General features: G+C 32.1%; 3 protein-coding genes across 11 annotated transcripts in view; 2 read left to right on the top strand and 1 right to left on the bottom strand.

Annotated features, from left to right (window-relative positions):
* The window catches only part of LOC119631517 (myb-like protein U), an 11,591-nt gene extending 576 nt beyond the window's left edge, over nt 1–11,015 (top strand). The window contains exons 1-4 of one of the 8 annotated variants that reach the window (XM_038023810.1): nt 5,932–6,066; nt 8,850–9,065; nt 9,319–9,477; nt 9,757–11,015. In XM_038023810.1, coding sequence (XP_037879738.1) covers nt 9,367–9,477; nt 9,757–10,944 — 1,299 coding nt within the window. In that variant the 5' untranslated portion in view covers nt 5,932–6,066; nt 8,850–9,065; nt 9,319–9,366 and the 3' untranslated portion in view covers nt 10,945–11,015. Of the gene's footprint in view, nt 1–1,031; nt 2,763–5,931; nt 6,067–7,164; nt 8,351–8,619; nt 9,066–9,318; nt 9,478–9,756 lie in introns of those variants that run through there. The other 7 variants (XM_038023808.1, XM_038023807.1, XM_038023815.1 and 4 more) reach the window with 7 other exon arrangements.
* Nucleotides 11,016–12,747: 1,732 nt separating this feature from the next.
* Nucleotides 12,748–14,826, bottom strand: LOC119631518 (putative neutral sphingomyelinase). Its single transcript, XM_038023816.1, has 5 exons — nt 14,703–14,826; nt 14,325–14,498; nt 14,080–14,266; nt 13,856–14,013; nt 12,748–13,788 (listed from the first exon to the last, which is right to left on the bottom strand). Exons 1-5 carry the CDS (start codon nt 14,741–14,743, stop codon nt 13,053–13,055), a joined length of 1,296 nt encoding a protein of 431 aa, XP_037879744.1. The 5' UTR covers nt 14,744–14,826; the 3' UTR covers nt 12,748–13,052.
* A 1,723-nt stretch (nt 14,827–16,549) lies between these two features.
* LOC119632160 (transcription factor mef2A-like) overlaps nt 16,550–18,687 on the top strand; it is a 58,563-nt gene continuing 56,425 nt past the window's right edge. The window contains exons 1-3 of one of the 2 annotated variants that reach the window (XM_038024940.1): nt 16,550–16,571; nt 16,660–16,798; nt 18,001–18,623. In XM_038024940.1, the coding sequence (XP_037880868.1) occupies nt 18,096–18,623 (528 nt within the window). In that variant the 5' untranslated portion in view covers nt 16,550–16,571; nt 16,660–16,798; nt 18,001–18,095. Of the gene's footprint in view, nt 16,596–16,659; nt 16,799–18,000; nt 18,624–18,687 lie in introns of both variants that reach the window. The other variant, XM_038024939.1, reaches the window with a different exon arrangement.

The raw sequence follows: 18,687 nt of genomic DNA, 5'->3' as shown, positions 1-18,687 counted from the left end.
ATATATATATATATATATATATATATATATATATATATATGTATGTATGTATATAAAAAGTTCTCATAGTTTATTAGATCTGTGTATTTATGTCTCGATGCAGACGGAGAAAATTAAGCAAGGAAAGCAAAAAAATAAAAAAAAAACAAAAACCAAAAGAAAATCACGCGTGTCGCGTCATTTCCTTCTTTTCTTCTTTACTTATTTACATTTCCTTTGTGCCGTTGAAGCGAAAACGAACAAAAATTGCATTAGTTTGTCATTTTATATATAAAAATGACCCTTTAAGCACAAAGCTTTTTCTTTCTTGGCTTTTTCTTTTTCTTTTCATTCTTATGACATGAGAGCATGAGTGCTTTTGTGCTTGTGCTTGTGCTTGTGCTTGTGCTCTTGTACATGCATACTTTTGTTATTCGCTTACACAGCTTACATCTCAGCTTCTTGCAGCAACAAAGGCCGCATTCAAGCATTGTCGTTTTCGCTGTTTTCTCTTTTTTCTTCATATTATTATTATTATTATTATTATTATTATTATTATATGTATACGTGTACACAACTTCTCTTTAATGCATTCTTGCATGTTTACAAGTGTATATATATATATATAATTTTACATTTCACATCTTGCATTCTTCCTGTTTTCGTTCACACAACCTCAACATAATACCAAGTATTCCTGATTCTAGATACTAACCAACAATGGCAGGCAAACTACAACAAGGAATATAAATAATAAATAATGTAAACACCCGGCGAGTAATTAACAAATTCTAAATGTAAAAAGTGACTAAGCTTAGCCCGAACCGTGAAACCTTTTACATTATATTTTTGAAACAAAAAAAAAAAAAAAAAAGGCTCTTATTTCATTCGAACATTCGCAAATTTCCAAACTCGAGTCGCTTTATAACTACACTCACAAATCTGCATAAATTTGATATGTTTGTAATAGAGAAAAGTTTGCCTAATTAATTTATGTAAACAATAGAATCGATTTAGTTAAAAAAAAAAAAAAAAAAAAAAAATCGAAGACTGCTCTTAAATTTTCTCATTTTTCTATATTACACTATATTAAAAAAAAAAACAATGTTCTAAAACACTCTACATCTATGGATTGATAATTCAAAACGAGTCTTTCTCGAACTTTATAGCCTGCTTCCATTTTGGCCACAAGCGCGATATCACCTTTCGTGCATCAGCTTTGCTACAATCTACAGCTTATCTTATATTTGAAAGCCGGTCTCTGGTCCTAATTAGGCAAAATGATCAGATTCGCTCGAATTATAATAATCGTATTAACTGCGCTTGGTTTACATTTGTTATCGTATTCCGTGAGATATGTTTGCACAAACTTGATAGCAACACTTCAACCAAGAGCGCGCTCCATGCATTTCAAATAAACTGATCGCGTGTGGGAAAAGAGCTTGAATATTCCTTCGAGAAATTTGCATCCCTAAAATCCTTCTCCCTTTAATCGCAAAAGTTCAACATAATCTCAACACTAAGAAGACGACGGTTCCGAGATATAAACGGAATGTTCCTTGCCAAATTTATTGCATTTAAATTTGACTCATTTTTGGTTATAAATTTACGCATAGTAGAGTGAGGTTATGTAGATTCTAAGCGATCAAGTACCATTCAAAAATTCGCTTCATCCGAATTGGTGAACAAAGTTGCAAGAATATTTACGGGATGTTGTTATTTATGCTGATTCGATCCAAGACCCATTCTCGTTATCTTAAGCGTAATAATTAGACTGCAGTAATCAACGAAAATCGACATAATTCGGGTACAGAGATCGGACATAATCCCAAGATGAAGCGATCGATTGTGCGGCTATTCAGACATTGTAATGAGCAAAATTCCATTAGAAATGCTTATCTGTAGAATTTCGCCTTTATGTCTTATGTTAGGTTCTTCTGGTCCTCTTAATTCGAATTTTTGAGAAAAAAAAATATTTTGCTTTCTCTCCCTCTCTCTCTCTCTCTTTCTGTATCCGTGAAAATTATAAAGTTTAAAAAAATTTTCCGTACACAGTCACAGTCAGAATTACATTTTACGTGTAATAGGTTCGGAATTCATTTATTATTGTATGACACACTACACAAAGCAGCGACGAGACTACTCTCAAATAAAACCCAACGAGAAATGATTGGTTTCCATTTCCTTTTTTTGATTATCCTTACAACTAAATCGTCGAGGGCTGTTGCGGGCGAAATGTGAACGCAACATTTCGTATAGGTTCACGGCTCCAGACGAGTCAACAAGTAACGTACAACGAACACCGGGGCATACACATGTTTGTTTTGCAAGCGCCAAGCGCTGCTCTACCCAGCTGCTCGTTGGGTGAAACCATCAAGCTCTCTCGCGTGTGTAGTTTTTTTTTTTTTGCTTTCGCCAAAAAGAGCTTTTTTTATTCGTGCTCATTACATCTTTACAGCATACAATGGCTCTCGAAACACCATTTAAGTATAAAATATGCCTCGCATTCATACAAATCTGTTGGCTCTCCGTGTTGGTGACAACAGAAATCAGTGCAAGTGTGTGTGCGTGTGTGTGTGTGTGTGTGTATGTGTTAGAGCATAAAGTATATAATATTATTGTGCTTTTGTTCAAAGTCAAAGGTTGTTGAACTTTTGGGGCAGAACTTTAAATGCTTCATTCAAACTGCAATAAAAACAAACAAAACATAATTTTCAATGCCATGGGGAGACTTATACGTTACGCGTCGTCATATGTGCATGCAGATAATGCGTTGTATGCAGGTAGCTAATTTTTTCTTTCTTTCCGCCACTCTGTTCATTTGTCCGTCCGTTCGTCTATCTGTTCACTGAAAGTGTTCGTACAAGCATAATTGCTTGTTCCATACACCCATGCGCTATGATATCAAAGACAGTGTAAACATAAATAAGTATTTATTCTTCTCTTTATTCTTATTGTTGTTTTTATAGTTCTTAATAATGCAAACATTTTTAATTTCGCATTCTCCTCTAATCGCAATACAACATTGTCTACGAATATTGAAATAAGAAGCAACGCTTGTTTTGCGGAATTATTTATAGATTCATATTTCATGATTTAGATTTCAATTTCTACGATCAAATTGAAAATTTAAATTGGAAATGTGGCGATACTACGTTAGTAAAAGAATTCGAATTCCCCTGAAAGCGATCGTTTGATCGAGTTTTGAAACGAAAATTTGCTTAGGTAACGAACTGATAAAATCTTCGGCTCCACTAAATGCATTTAAGTTGATGTAAATATTATTAAAGAAGCCCGATACCCCAGCTACTCCCCCAGCTTTTCAAGCTTAACTAGTCGCAAAGAATATATTCGTTTATTACTGCATTTTCTAAATTTTTTCTTCCTTCTTCAATGCTTTTCTGATGAGTGAGTGAATAAATAAATAAATAAGTTTTATATCTCGATATGGTTTATTTCTCCATTGCGATGCAACGGACATGCCTTTAACATACAAATCCAACAAAATTGAAATTTAATTTAATTCAAACAATATGCGCTTCATTCCAGCTTGCTTTTACTGAAACAGTAAGCTATTCACAGTACAATGGATATATTCATAGATTCCCCCAAGCAAGAAGAATAAGTCAGTTAATAGACAAGCTTTCCAAGACGCTATCAATAGATCAATAGGTGAAGTTATAATTGAGGAAAAAGGAAAAAATCGTTTTTCGATAACCTTGAACTCGTTGACAGTACGTTTATATCTGCCCAACAAAAATGCAGTCAACGTTATCGAACTCAATGCCATGCAATCAATTAAAGAACAGATTTCTAGACGTCAGATTTTTTTTAATTATCGCCTTAGACGTGGTATCATTGGTGGATCACTGCAAGCGATTCTTAGAACTAACTCAAAGACAATGAAGAAGAGTAAAAAGTTTTTCAAAATTCAAGACTAAACAAAGATGCGCATAACTAACTCAATATTTCGAATCATTTCATAAATACTACGGATCCGATGTATTCTCCATAGTTAGTCAGATGTATTCGCTTTGAAGTGAATATTGATTATCCAACAATTCGATTCCACACGGAATGGGCGGTAAATATTCGCCCGGCCGTAAAAATTCGGCGTAAACATTGGAAATACCTGCACCACTTGTAGTACGGAAGGAGTTGTGATAGATCCACCTTTTCTTATACCAATTCATTTAGAATCACTTAGTGACTGAAACCAGTCGAAAATCTTGAAAAAATCTTTTTGTCTAGAGCGAGCGTGCTTTGTTCAAAGACGCCACATCTGGCCAACATTCAGCTTATACCGATAGAAGTGAACGATTCGATGTTCGAAACAAGTATTGATTGGCAGTGAAAAAATCTCTTGGTGACCTTCCGCAAATATAACTTGACTAGATACACTAGACTCGATTTTGGAAGACGTGCATCGATTATGACCCTTCTCACATTGTAATGGTTCTGCGAGAGCGTTTTACTATTCGCCTGATTTGGACGTCTGGTTATTCGCTTTTAAAGTTTTAAAACCCATACCACGATTAAGGATCAGGTCAGCATTTTAATTTAGCTGCGGTTCACCTAACATGAACCGACCTCAGCCTGCTCAGCACTACCAAAAATCGGTTTTTCAAATCGTGATGTAATCGCTCGTAATGTGATGAGAAAAAAAGTGTTGATCAGCATGATGAAGGTTTATAACAATAAGTTTCCAACATGGGTGACAACTTTCTTGCTTCTTATTATCTTTTTTTTCCCCTTTTTTGTTCTTTTAGTCAGGTATATATATATATATTACATGATTACATTTATACAAAGATCTTGATATCAATTTTTGATTCAAATTACTTAAAAGCTTTCAAAAAAAAAAAAAAAAAAAAAAAAATACAAAAGACAAAAGCCTTCAAAACCCTAACCATTTCTTACAAAAAAAAAATATGTGACGGCATTACGCTCGGCTCTACAGAGGCTTAAATAATTGTATGCAAACTGTCAATGCACAGCGAAGAGGAAAGCAAAAGAAACAGAAAATAAAAAACCGACCGTACACGTTATTATGTACGTACCATGTTGACAAAGAACGCAAAGATGTGTAGTTCCGAATAGTAACTGAGGGATTAAAGATATATTATATACATATGTATGCATATATATTAATGGCAAGGGTGACGACGTTAAGGGAGGAACTCATTAAAACTTCTTTGTGTGTATATGTAAGTTGAAATGAAGCCAGTAAAAAATATATTAAATAAGAAGGAACAGAAAGGGCTTTTATGCTTTTTTCATCGTTTTTGTTTTTATTTTCGTTTTTTCATTAATAAGTTCACTAAGCAATGCAGGACTGACTGACAAACGGACGGGAACTCTTAGAACTTTTGAATGTTTTTCTGGTTTTGAAAGTAATATGAGAGTTGCAAAGAGAGTTTAGGAAGAGTCTATAGAACCTCTCTGCGCGCTTATGGTAAATGTATGTGCTTTCATATCAATTCCCATATATATATATATATATATATATATATATATATATATTAAATTTGAATGTGTTCGCTTGTGTAGGTACATTGAAGCATGAAAGTATCAAGTAGATGAACAGCAGTTTATACGCAACAAACGTACAAACATCAACTGTGTCTGGTTATGGGATCTAATTTTAAAGTTTGAAATTGCAGTTGGTTTAAACAACACTAACAGAAACAACAATAATAGCAATGAAATTGCAAAAGAACTGAAGAACACACTCGCATTTACAATTTACTCTAGCTCCGCGATTCAGTCAGTAAATAAAGAACAATCAACAAGATCGGTCGATTGTGACATATACTGGGACGGGAGTTTATTTTTAGTGCTCTTCACGATTAGAAAATAGAAAAGAAAAAAAAAAAACAAAATATTTTCATTAGAAATTTTTCTTCTTATTTTTTTTTTATTTATTTATTTATTTATTTATTTATTTATTTTTTTTGCAAGGAGTGTGGAGAAAAGAAAAACAGTAACAACAACAACAATAACAACATCGGCAATAAAGTGATAGTTTGCTTACTTTTTCTCTTTCAATCCATTAAAGTGCTTGAGATCTGCAGGAAGAAAGAAAAGGTTAATTATATATGTGCTTGAAATTGATGTGAAAAAGTTAATTAATTAAATTATTAATACTTTCCAGATGATAGATAGCATTAAAAATCTATATGCATTTTATATGAAATATAAAATAAGCATAAGAAAAACGCTCTTTTAGTTCTTGTTTTGCATTAAACTTGACCTTAAACTTGTTCCGCAAGTTCTTGCAAACGACCAAAAAATTAAAAAAAAAAAAAAAAAAAAATAAGAGATATGCTCGAAATTTTCTATACATGTAAGAAGCAAAAAAAAAAAATAAAATAAAAATAAATAAATAAATAAAAAAAAAAATAAAAAAAAGAAATAACAAAACGTATCTGCACACGAACACATTTAAGCACATGCAATAAATGTATTTGTTTGCCTAAAATAAACCCCCAAACGAATAGCTAGCAAGCTATTATAGCTATTATAGATAGACTTATAGAACAGACAGGCCGACATAGTCAGACAGCCAAGTACCCAACCAAGCAACTTCACGCACCTAGTTATATATTAGTCCGTACGTACGTATATGCATGCATGCATTTTTATTGTTGGGAGTTGGAATTTATTTCTTTTCGCCATTAAAGAAGAAAAAAAGAAAAACAACTGCTACACACAATAAAATTACAACAATAACAATCATAAAGACGACGCTAACTATAAAGTATTTTTAGACCGACCATTAATAATATATATATATATATATATATATATATTCGCTAAAGTATATATAAAACTTACAGCATGCAGGCACATCTTCGCAAATGCATACGTACTCTACTCGTATGTACATAATGCAATGTATATATATACGTACAGTGATAATAATAAGACTGAGCTTCTAACGCAGCGCAAAACATTAAAAAGAAGAAGAAACAATAATAAGAATAACATGCGAAAGCTTAAAGCATAACTTTTACAATTTTAAACATTTCAATTAAATTGAAGTTGTGAGCGAAAAAGCTCTCTTTCTCTTCTCTAACTACTACCACTGCTACTACTACTACTACTACTACTACTACTATTACTACTACTGCTTCTTCCCCCCGTAAGCAATTAATTAGCTTATGCTGCCGATACGTTTGATCCCGACCATGCCGATCATTTCTTTGTGCTGATGAGCCGACCAGAGTGAAAAATACTGGCAGAATGAATCGAAATTTTTACCATTTCGAAAATATAAAAGAAAACGAAATAAGAAAATGCACACACATAAATTTTGTCTTGTATTGTTTTGTTTTTTTTTTTTCCTTTCCTTGTATAATACAAAATTATTGAGCTTAGCATGCATTGCGAATACCACGAGAAAGCAACCTCAAAAGACATCTGCGGCACTCTATCTACGAAATTATGCTTAAAATCAAATTTTACAGTATCATTTACCCGGAGATAAAGTTATAGCTATGGGAAGAGAGAGCTTTTAAATTTAAATAGAATTCTTGCCAAAGTTACTTTACGAGAATTTTAGTCAACAAATTTTTTTTTTTTTTTTTAAGTAAAATTTTATTTCTAATAATTGCTCCGCTTAACCGAAAATGCTTAGACGGTAAACTCGTGGTTATTGTTAGTTTCAGTTGATGCCTCTATAATGATACGAATGCATATAATTACGTATCCATGTAGTCGATAGGCGTGGGTTGTCCGAAAATTATCTGACCCGAATATGATGATGGCAGCACTTGACCCAAAAAATACAAATGCCTATAATGACGTATCCATGTAGACTAGAATAAGCGTAGGTTGTCTGACCCGAATATGAAGATGATAGTGCTTGTCCCACAAAAATTGGGTAAGATATTTTGCGCATGCGTTACTAACTGCTCATCAAAATTTCGATCAATTTGAACGCTCAGTTGTTCTTTGACATAACGAACGAATCGATGTAAATGTTTTTGCAAGGAATGAAAAAAAAATAATTACCGTCAAGTATTTATTCTTGCAAGACAATATGCCTACCTAAAATAAAGGCATGTTGTACTCTTTATACAAGACCTTTGGATCATCAAATCATGGTGATTCGGTGGATGGAGCTGAATGGAAACATTGACCAAGCAAGAGCTGGGGTAACGATGATAGTTCGACGCGATCAAAAATTGCAACCGCTTCAGAAAACGTTACCCGAATTTTCTTCATCACAATGAGCTTGACCAAACAAAGCGATTTATCACATATTAAAAAAATTTAGGTATGAGAAAGTTATCCGCACGTTTAACACTGTGTTTGCTCGCAAACAAACAAACAAAAACGCCGAGTTACGCCGAGGCTAACTACAAGGGTAAATTTACATGAATGAGAGTTAAATTTGTTAGCCCAACGACCGTACTCTTCAGATCTAATCTCTAGCAACTATGATCTGAAAATTCTCACCTATTCAAATACATATCCATATACATCTTGTCCGCTGTTCCAGATGTTTCCCCTGACAAGTCGAACGTGCAGAAAAATATGACTCCTTCATGCCCACAAGTATGAAGGATATTCCGCGAATGAGACCACTCACATGCAATCTGGGATTGTTTGCGTCTGTTCTAATTGACGCGTTATTTTCTTCTTAACAGTTTTCATATCCATTCGTATCTAAAAAGTAGAAATTTTACTTTCCAAACGTTGCTTCTAATATAGTATGCATGCCATCCATCGTTATTTGTAAGCTTCCGTAACGGATTATAAAACAACATTTTTATTATTTATAATATTCAATGAAAACTTGTTAAAAATTCTTTTTTATTAATTTAAATATGTTTTATTTACATCCTATGGGATTCCTTCTTCAGGTTATTTTTTATACACCCTTTAACCTGTACGTCCGTCGTAATGTGTTCAATTAAGATGCAAAGAAAGGAAATTGAATTTTGATAATACGCGAACAGCGTACGACTACTTTGTTCACTTAAGAAGGACGAAAAGACAATTAAAAATAACTGATGCCTCTAGAGCCGAAAGTTTAATTCCAATTCAATATCCGGACATTGTAATACATCCAATAATAGGTATAAGCTTTTAAGCACTGCTTACGTTTTTTGAATTCGATTCGAATATAATTAATTCTTTCAATACTGTGAACATACTTAGCTTGCGGTATTAGTAAGAAAATGTTTAGAATATAAAAAAAAAAAAAAAATCAATAAATTAATGAATAAATATATAAATAAATTTGTAACAGGAATTAATATATATAAATATTTATAGGTATACATTTTTTAACATTTTTCTTTTTTATTTTAATCCCAAAATCTCTTTTAGAAAGAATCGTCAAAGAATTTAGATAATACGTCCAAATAAACTTCTCAAATGGCAAAAACAAGAATCAAAACTACTCCAACCCGTATGCAAAAGGATGCTCTAATGGCATCAGCAGCCGTCGCTACAGTCGCGCAAGGTACCACAGAAATTGCGGTAAAGGTAGGTATGACTTTAATAAAACATTAATCGTAACGGATACGAATCTTTTAAGAGAAGACTTGGAATGTCTAACTTATAGTCCAACTAATCGTAACTGGAAGAACTTTTCAAGCTTTAAACGCTTTCCTTTCTTCAAGTTTTTTCAACAAAAATTCATTGTTAAAAATCTGATGAATTTTGAAAAAAAAATAGCGAAAGATTCTTCTCTGTGGGCTTAGACGGGAAGACAAGAAAAGCTAAGAAAAATATTTCTTTTCCTTAATTATTTTCCAATTTAAGAAACGTTTACTTCAATTGAGTCATAAAAATTCAAATGTGGATGCAATGCCGAGCGGTTCGACAATAATAGTACAGGCACCAAAACGTACAAATTCAATGTCTTCGGCTACATCAACTATATCACATATAAGCGATGTACAGTCGGGCAGCGAATCGCCGATTCCACAAATTGCAAAACTGAAGGCGACTATAACTGCAAACACGGACGAACCCACCATGGCCGAATTGACTGAAAGTGCCATTAAAACTCTGAACGAAGGATTGCAAAGTAGATCCAATGGACGTGGGGCCTTAAAGAATCGTAAAGTGTTTATGATTACAGAGAAATGCAATGATACAAGTAAACATGGAGATGCAAACGGCAGTAATGGCCAAAAGCGGAAAATGTATTTAATAATGGAGGAGAACAGCGAAAGTTCGGAAAAGCTGAAGCGAACCGATAACATTGGTGGTTGTAAAAAGTTGACGTTAGTTGCCGATAAATCCGATGGCCAATTGCCTCAACAATTTGAAAAGATATTACCCGAGATATTAAATTGCATACAAGCCAAAGGTGTAAGTAATAATAGCGGAGTTGAAGTGGTTAGATCAAGCGAAACTTTAATCGACAGTGGTCATATAACTGAAAAGCTACCTGCAAGCAGTAATGTTATAATAAATGACGATAATCAATATGAAAATCCCAACGTAATCGTTATTAAATCGGATGCAAAGACTGCATACAACGATAGACTGCCTATAACATTGCCGCCGAAAAAGAATCGCACCAAAATAATTAACACTCAAATTATACCAATACAACAACAGAGCTCCGAGGAATTAACTAACATTTCCAATGGCATCGTTTCCGCTCATCATTCGTACGAAAATAACGATTTGGCGCAACATAATACCGGACAGCAGATTAGCTATCAAAAAAGTTTCATTGAAAGTACTGGCGCTACACCCGTTATAGTGACAGCGTCCAATAATAATTCATTATTAACCAACGGCGATAACGGTTTAAAAATGCACGAAAGCAACACCGTTATACCCCATAAAAATATAAATCTATCGCCAGACTTTTTATTCTTAATGAAAATGCTACCGAAACTCGAGAGTATACCGGAACCGCAAAAAATCCATGTGAAAAGTTGCATCGAACAGATTTTAACGCAGAATGCCAATTTATTTATGGATGAACCATGATTTTGAAAGAAAAAATAATAATATAATTATTGTCATCATCGTCATCATCATTATCATTATTATCATCATCATTATCAATATCATCATCATTGTAATCATTATTATGATTGTCATTATTACAATTCGAAGACATTGTAATAATATTAACAAATTTATTATTGTAGTTCTATACAATATAATGAGAATAAAATATAAAAAAACATTCGTTCATTCATTCTCACTCATATTTATTTATATATTTATCATGTCATTCACAATACACACTTAGTATTTATTATATATATATATATATATATATATATATTTATTTATTTTTTTTTTTATTTAACCGAGAGCGCGAAAAAGTCAGAGAGAACTAATTAATAATTAAATTAGTTCTGTCTGTAAGAAATAGAATCGGAAAGCTTTTATCCGTATAGAGATATGGCAAATCCTTTCATCCTTTCATTACGGCATCTATCTGTACGAATAAAAGCTTCTCAGTCTTGTTAACAATAACAACAACAGTTTATTTCGTTCAATCCATTCATTGTTCTCGTTCTCGTTCTCTCTAACCCTTATATTATATCTCAAATATGAAGCATTTCATTTTTTTTTTCTTTTTTTTCACTTTGGAGACTGACCGTTTGCGGAACGCGCCTCACCTATACATTTATTTTTGTGCTATTTTTTACATTTATAAGATGAATTCATATTATTTGAAAAATATTTTTCTCTTATTTTATTATTTCTATATTTTAATATTTCACTAATCATACACGACAAACGAAGTCTAGAATTTAAGTCTGAAAAAACAACAAAAAAACAATAATAAAAAATTAAAAAAAGAACAAGAAATCAAAAAAATAATATATATATATATATATATTTATATATATAGATATATATATATATATTTTTGAAATAAAGGACGATTTATATTTTCATAATTAATAAAAAAAAATGTAAGAAATGAATGTGTTTTTAAATAATTTTATTTCCAATACTAGATCTTACGCAAATTGAATGCAGTACAAAATAGTTCGCCACAAAATCGTTGTAGGTTTTATTCGATGCCCGATCGCAATGCATTAAATCTTGAATTTCATCTCAATGATGAATCAATGCGAATGCGTCATTCACGCCGTAACACATATTCACGAAATGAATATTGTCTTCTATCACATTTGATTTCAAAACAGATCGAAGATCCATTTACTTAATATATTAGTCATACCATATATCGCATCATATATATCTTTTTTATAAGAGTTAATTTATTGAGCGCAATTATTCGTATTATTTCATTTTGAAAACACAATTTAGGAGGCAAAAGAAATGAATCGCTCCCTAGCAAATGTAAGCGATTGCATGGATTGATTTTGTCGATTTTCGAAAGCAAACAAAACGAAGAAACATAGTCATGATTTCGAAAACCGACTTTCGTAATCCCAATCCATTATTTGCATTACTTGCACTTATCAACGCAACATGCACACTTCGATAAGACTTCAATGTGTTGCAAGCATTTGACATTTGTTGAATATCACAGTCAAGTACATTGAAACTTTTCCTCTTTTCGCGTTCCTTGGTCAAAATATAATTCACTTTTCTATAAGTATCAGATCTCATTAAATACATTCTCAAAATACTAGTAGTTTGCGATTGAAGAAACGAAAACTGTAGAACTCAAAAAAAAATATATTCGAACTTTTTACCAATCGATTTACTTAAAACTTCGACCTTTTCAAAGAAAAAAATAAGATAACGATATGTTCGAAGTTGTAAGTATTTCATATTCATTGCCAGCAAAGACTTCCAGCTCCTTCAAAAAAAGAAAAAAAAAGCTTTCATCTTTCGATATAAGTAAAAGAGTTTTAAAGTTTATTTACTAAAATATTTATCATTTATATAAATTATGTATATGCGTATATAAACGTTAAAAGCGAATGACGATAAGTTTTAAACATTTATGAAATAATTTGGCTGTCTAAAGAAATTGTTTAGATCGGAAGTTTATGTTAAATGCTTATTGAGCCATTTCATTTAATGTAAAGGTAGATAGGTGGTAGTGAGATCGTGAAGAAAAAACAAAAAAAATATTCGGAAAAACTGGCCCGCAACGCAATCTAAATTGCATAAAATTCCCGTTCAGCTAGTTGTAAACCGCCCAACTTAATTTCCATTGCAGTTTTACCCGACATTGTACCATGACGCTCGATTAGATTCCATAGGGTGCCCATAAACAAACAGTACAGCACAATACCGAATGTTACTAGTTTAAGCAAAATAAAAATAGTTCGATAAACATAAGTCACAGGAAACTCGGACATAAATAAAAAGCCAATCAACAGAAACAGAGCGACGCATAAATAAGCGATACGATCACGATACAATTGTTTTAAATGTCTCTCGCACACAGTTATCCCTTCGTTAATCAATGCCATCTGCAGTAAAGTATCTACTACGTAAAAATGTCCAGTGTTCTTTTTTTCCGAAGCGGCCATAAATCCATTTGAGGTGGTATAATAAACGTTTCTTCCACATTCATAATGATTGTTCTTAATAAGACGCGTTATATCTGCTTCCTGCAGTTCTTCTATTTTAAGTTTGACTTGTACTGCTTCGTGATCGGAATAACTATAACGTTTTCCTGGCACACGAGGCGGCAATGGAAGTTTATATTCCATAACGCTTGCTTTCACTTTATCATCACTATTACGCATAAAAATATGATCGATACGTTGACCAGTTGAATTTTTAGCCAAAGCAGCCTTTGAAGTATAAGCATTATCCTTACATTCATATGTTGCTATCAATTCCGAACTGCACGTATCTATCATCTCGGATATATGTAAAAGAATACTAAAGATTATAACATTGAAAAGAAAACGACATGGATACAAATGAAAAGTTAAATGCTCGCATTTACCCATAAGAAAGGTCTCCAGGTTTAGCATTAAAATCGCCGGCTAAAACTTGAACCATCGAGTCGCCACGAGTAGCATCAATAAATTGAGCCGTATCAAATGCTTGTAAAACTCGATGTGTTTTATAATCATCATTTTTGATATTATATTCAGCATGGAGCTGGAATGTAATATAACAAAATTCATAAGATGTAATATTCAAATTTAATAACTACGTCAAATATACATGAGCATTATAGACATGCACGTATCTATCATTCGCGACGCGTATACGACATAGACCTACGCCTTTTCCACCGAACCAATCGGCATGTTGTATGCGATGGAAATAACCATTAACAGTCCATCCATGGAAGATTGAACTCACAATGGGAAATTTCGATAATACCAAAAGTCCAGAGCCCATGACACCACTGTAATAAAACAGTTCTTATGCATTCATTTTGTTATCTCTTGTCCAGTCGCAATTACCTATAAAAGTAATGGGCATACGGAAGTACTTTTTTTGTCATATTTTGTAATAATCTGCTGTCGTTTTCCGACCAAACCTCTTGCAGCGAAACAATATCATAGTTACCCGTATTTAACTGTATGGCAATATCAATTATGCGAGCACTTCGATCTGAAGATATGAATGGTATACCCCTGGGAAATGGAAATTTGTTTTCGTTTTTATATTTTTTCTAATCCTTTATATATAGATATTATAATCCTTTATACATATATTGTATTGAAGATATTCCAATACTTTACTTGTAGAAAATTTGTTAAAATATGAGAATTTTCGCAAAATTTTCTAAAATAACTCATTTTAATAAACTATAGCAAACAACATAATGCGATATTTACCAAACGTTAAAAGTTATTATAGATAATTGCATTGACCACATTGTTATAGGAGAATAATTTTTTTAAATTTTAAACTTGAATTTGTAATAAAAAAAGCAAGAAACTTAAAATCCAAAAAACAAATAGAAAATGAAATTAATATCTAGTAAATCTTTTTTGTTTTTTTTTTCCTTTTTTGAAAAATAATTGTTATTGTCACAGTCTAATTTCAATTAGCAGCTGATTGTTGATTTACCCTTTAGTAGTGTAGGAAAGCGAATGTTCGATTAATATTATTTTTATGCTTATATCGTAATGTGTGTGCCTTATTTGAAAAACTTTACGGGATTGAAAATCTCTTACTCTTATACTTTTATATCTAATATATAGACGTCTTGACATTTAGGATTGTATTAAGGTTTGTTTGTTTTTTTTTTTTTTTTTTTTTTTTGTTATTACTAAACCAAATATTTTTTAAAGTATCCAAAATTTACATCAACTGAGGTTGGACCAAATGTTTTCATGTCACAACCATAAAAGTAACATTGGCAAAAAATTGATTTTCTCCTATTCGGTACAATGAAAACTTATGGAATACATATATATGTTTATTTATAATTTGTATGATAACATTTAGTCTATTGCAACTCACGTTTTAATTTGCAAGACCTTTTACTTGAGAGTCATATCAATTGGACGATTTATTAACGATAGTACATTAAGGATGGCGGCCGTTACGCTTGCTTAACATCAGTGTTGCTTTTCATGGAGCATCAGAAAAGCCTCAAATTTGATGGAATTTTAGAATTAAAGTTTGATCGTTCTAATATAAGTGAAATATTTGTGTCTACAGATAGACTTTACTCAAAAAAGGTGAACTTCAATTTTCGCTATTGAAAGACCTGTCTTGCATTGGGAGTAGCATAATAGTAACGGCAATATAATGGAAAATAATTTGGTTCATTGGATATATATGTGTTTACTTATAAGATGCAACGTAATATGGAATATTGAGGAAAACAACGTACCTCCTTATTCAAAACGCTGTTTTACGATTTTCAGCAAAAAATTCGATATGAATTCATAATTTAAAATATGTTATTATATATGCTTAAGTTTATACATATAAGATAATATCAAGAAATGTAGTAAAGTATGCATATTTATTTTACCACTATTTAATTTAATATTTTCACTTTTAAATTCATTTCACATATATTCACTTTGTAAAACTACGCGCAGGTATGGCGCAGAGATACTTTTAATTCATGCTCATTTCAGCTCAGATTATAAGACAGATTATGAGAGTGGCATCTCTTTTTACTACATTACAGAAAAAAAATGAATTCGCATTTTGTGTAATTGCTCTCCGACTACTGCTTTGGTAAATTGCATTTGTGAAAAATCTGTCATCTTTGGTTATTTCCCTTTAGGTTGGAAAACGTGTTTATTTTATTACGTTAACACGCACATTCCCATAATGCGATTACTCTACTAACTGAGGTTGTATATGAGACAGTTGGTATCCCTTTTTTCGCCGTACTTATAAAATTAAATGTCGGTCGCTTCGGTAGAAATTTTTTAATGGAATACAAGTATTTCAATAATTGAAATTAAAAAATAGTTAAAAAAAAAAAGTTTGAAACTGCAACTGAAATATATATAAATAGGACTGTTATAGGAAACGTGTAATGAACCGTTTTGTTTCTAATTAAAAAAGTGAGGCAATGTGAGAAGTTTTCTATGTGCGTGTGAACAACGTAGTCAAAAAAGAACAAAAGAAAGAAAAGGAAAAAAAAACCAAAGAAAAATTCTTTTGTTAATTAGAGCAAAGATTGCAAAATATTTTTTCACAGTATTCGCTCTTTATTTCTGAATTTATATTTTAACGTATGGAAATATTTTGAATGTTAAGTAAATGCTTTTAATTTTTTGTTGAGAAAAATTGGAAGTTCGTAAAATTGTTATTTATTTAAAGAAATCCCTGTGGTTTAGCGATTTTGACACGAGTTTCTAACACAGGTAGGAGAGGACTTTAGAGAAATAAAAGTCGACAGATAAGGCCGGCATTTTATGTTAAAGTTATTGGCAGTAATGATATTTTTTTGAGAAAAAAGGTAAGTGCCCTTTACTATTTTATTTCACTTTTGCTTTAAGATTGCACGTTCATATATAGTTTTACCTTATAAACCTCTGCATGTAATCTATACCACCAATAGGTATGTGCAGATGTGTGTATATATAGTTTTTTTCGGTATTTTGCTCTATGTTGTTTTACTATTTTCAAGTCGACATTGTAATGGTGTTGTGAAATTGTTTGATCTAACTGCTACGTGGTAAGTCGTATTATTATGTATCTCATAGCAGTAAAGCAGCGCAGCAGTTGGCAGCTGCCGGTTTCATGAACCGGCGCAAATATTTTTAACTCCATTCAAAATGAGGCTTTCCACGTTAGAATATCTAATAAGTGAAGTAGAAAAATATGGAAGCTTTCTGTTGGGTACGTCTTTAAGCACATGCTGTTATTATTACAAATATTACTTTAAAAACTAATTATTTGCTTATACACACATAATTTAATCGTACGTTTTTGCGTGTTACATATTTCCTATGAAAGTTGCTATGCTTTTTTTTAATACCTATCAGCGATATTTGGTTTCGTTGAAAGAAATTTATACAAGTATTTGTTATGATTTGAGATAAAGTTCAAAGCAGTTTTATTTATTTACATTTTTTTGATAGCAGTGACATATTAATAAAAGTAGTGAACATTTCTCAATCATCATACCATGAAAACAATTTCGATTTGCTATAGAAGCCGAAATTTACTTTTCACAACGTATTTATTTGACAAAACCAATTTTACAGTAACAGCAGTATATATTTGTCATTTTTTTTTTGCTATTATTAAATCAATTGTAGCAAAACTTTGAAGCGATTAGTGTCAATCGCGGGAACATTCGCATTCATATTAATATCGAATAATAAGCTGTGAATTGTTAATAACTTGCGCGAGCTTCTGCATTTACGGCGAATATGAGTTTTGCCGGCAAAACTTTATACAGAGTTGTACAAAATTGTAATTATTTATTATTTTATGCAATAGAATTGAATAGAATTAAAATTGTGCAATAAATACCAATATTGGGGTATCTGTTTTTTTTTTTTTACTTTTTAAACCTTGCATGAGATTTAAAAATAGCATTTAAGCAAGACAATTATTGAGTTATCCAAGCGTACATTTCCCTTAAGATTTTAAATATGAAACTACCAGACGAATGGACGAAAACGTTTACTGATAATGTTTTCTGATTTTTAGCATATTTGATGACGTTTACGTTTTTGCTTAAAGCATTACAATCGCAGACATCATTTAATAATCGTCATTAGTTTTGGCGTTCTTAGCATTAAAGCATGACGCAGCATACGCAACCAGTTGTTGCTCAACAGCAACAACTGCAGACTGCTGGGGTACAAACAACAACAACAACGCCAACAATAACAACACAGTCTAATAATAATAATAATCACAACAGCAGTAATGCTTCCAATTCCAACAACAACAGCAACAATCAAACAACACAAACTGTATCTATACAACAACCGCAAATGAACAACAATAATAATAATAACACCAGTAATAATAATAATTATTCAAATCAAACCCAAACAGCAGCGACAGCAAACATTTACAATGCGGCTTTACCGTCGACCAATTTATATATGTCGGCAACAGCAGCAGCATCTCACGGTATGTCAGCTCATGCTCAACATGGAACTATGTATCCGGCCATGATTCCGGCACCTCTGTCAAGTAATGTGTTCGTAAATAATGTCACTGCCAATGTCAACTTACACGGATGGGCTCACACTGTACCGACTGGAACTTGGGTGCATCCTAGTGCTTCTCATTATATTCATGGAGATGTGCCAACTGAACAGGTGAGTGTAAAAACCTTTAAAGGATGATGAGTAGAGTTTTCCTATAAAAATTATTAATTTCTCT

This window comes from Glossina fuscipes, unplaced genomic scaffold (assembly GCF_014805625.2).
Source record: "Glossina fuscipes isolate IAEA_lab_2018 unplaced genomic scaffold, Yale_Gfus_2 1, whole genome shotgun sequence".
In the NCBI taxonomy this organism is placed as follows: Eukaryota; Metazoa; Arthropoda; class Insecta; order Diptera; family Glossinidae; genus Glossina; species Glossina fuscipes.
Note: the sequence above shows the minus strand (reverse complement) of the source record. Positions and strands in the feature narration are given on the sequence as shown.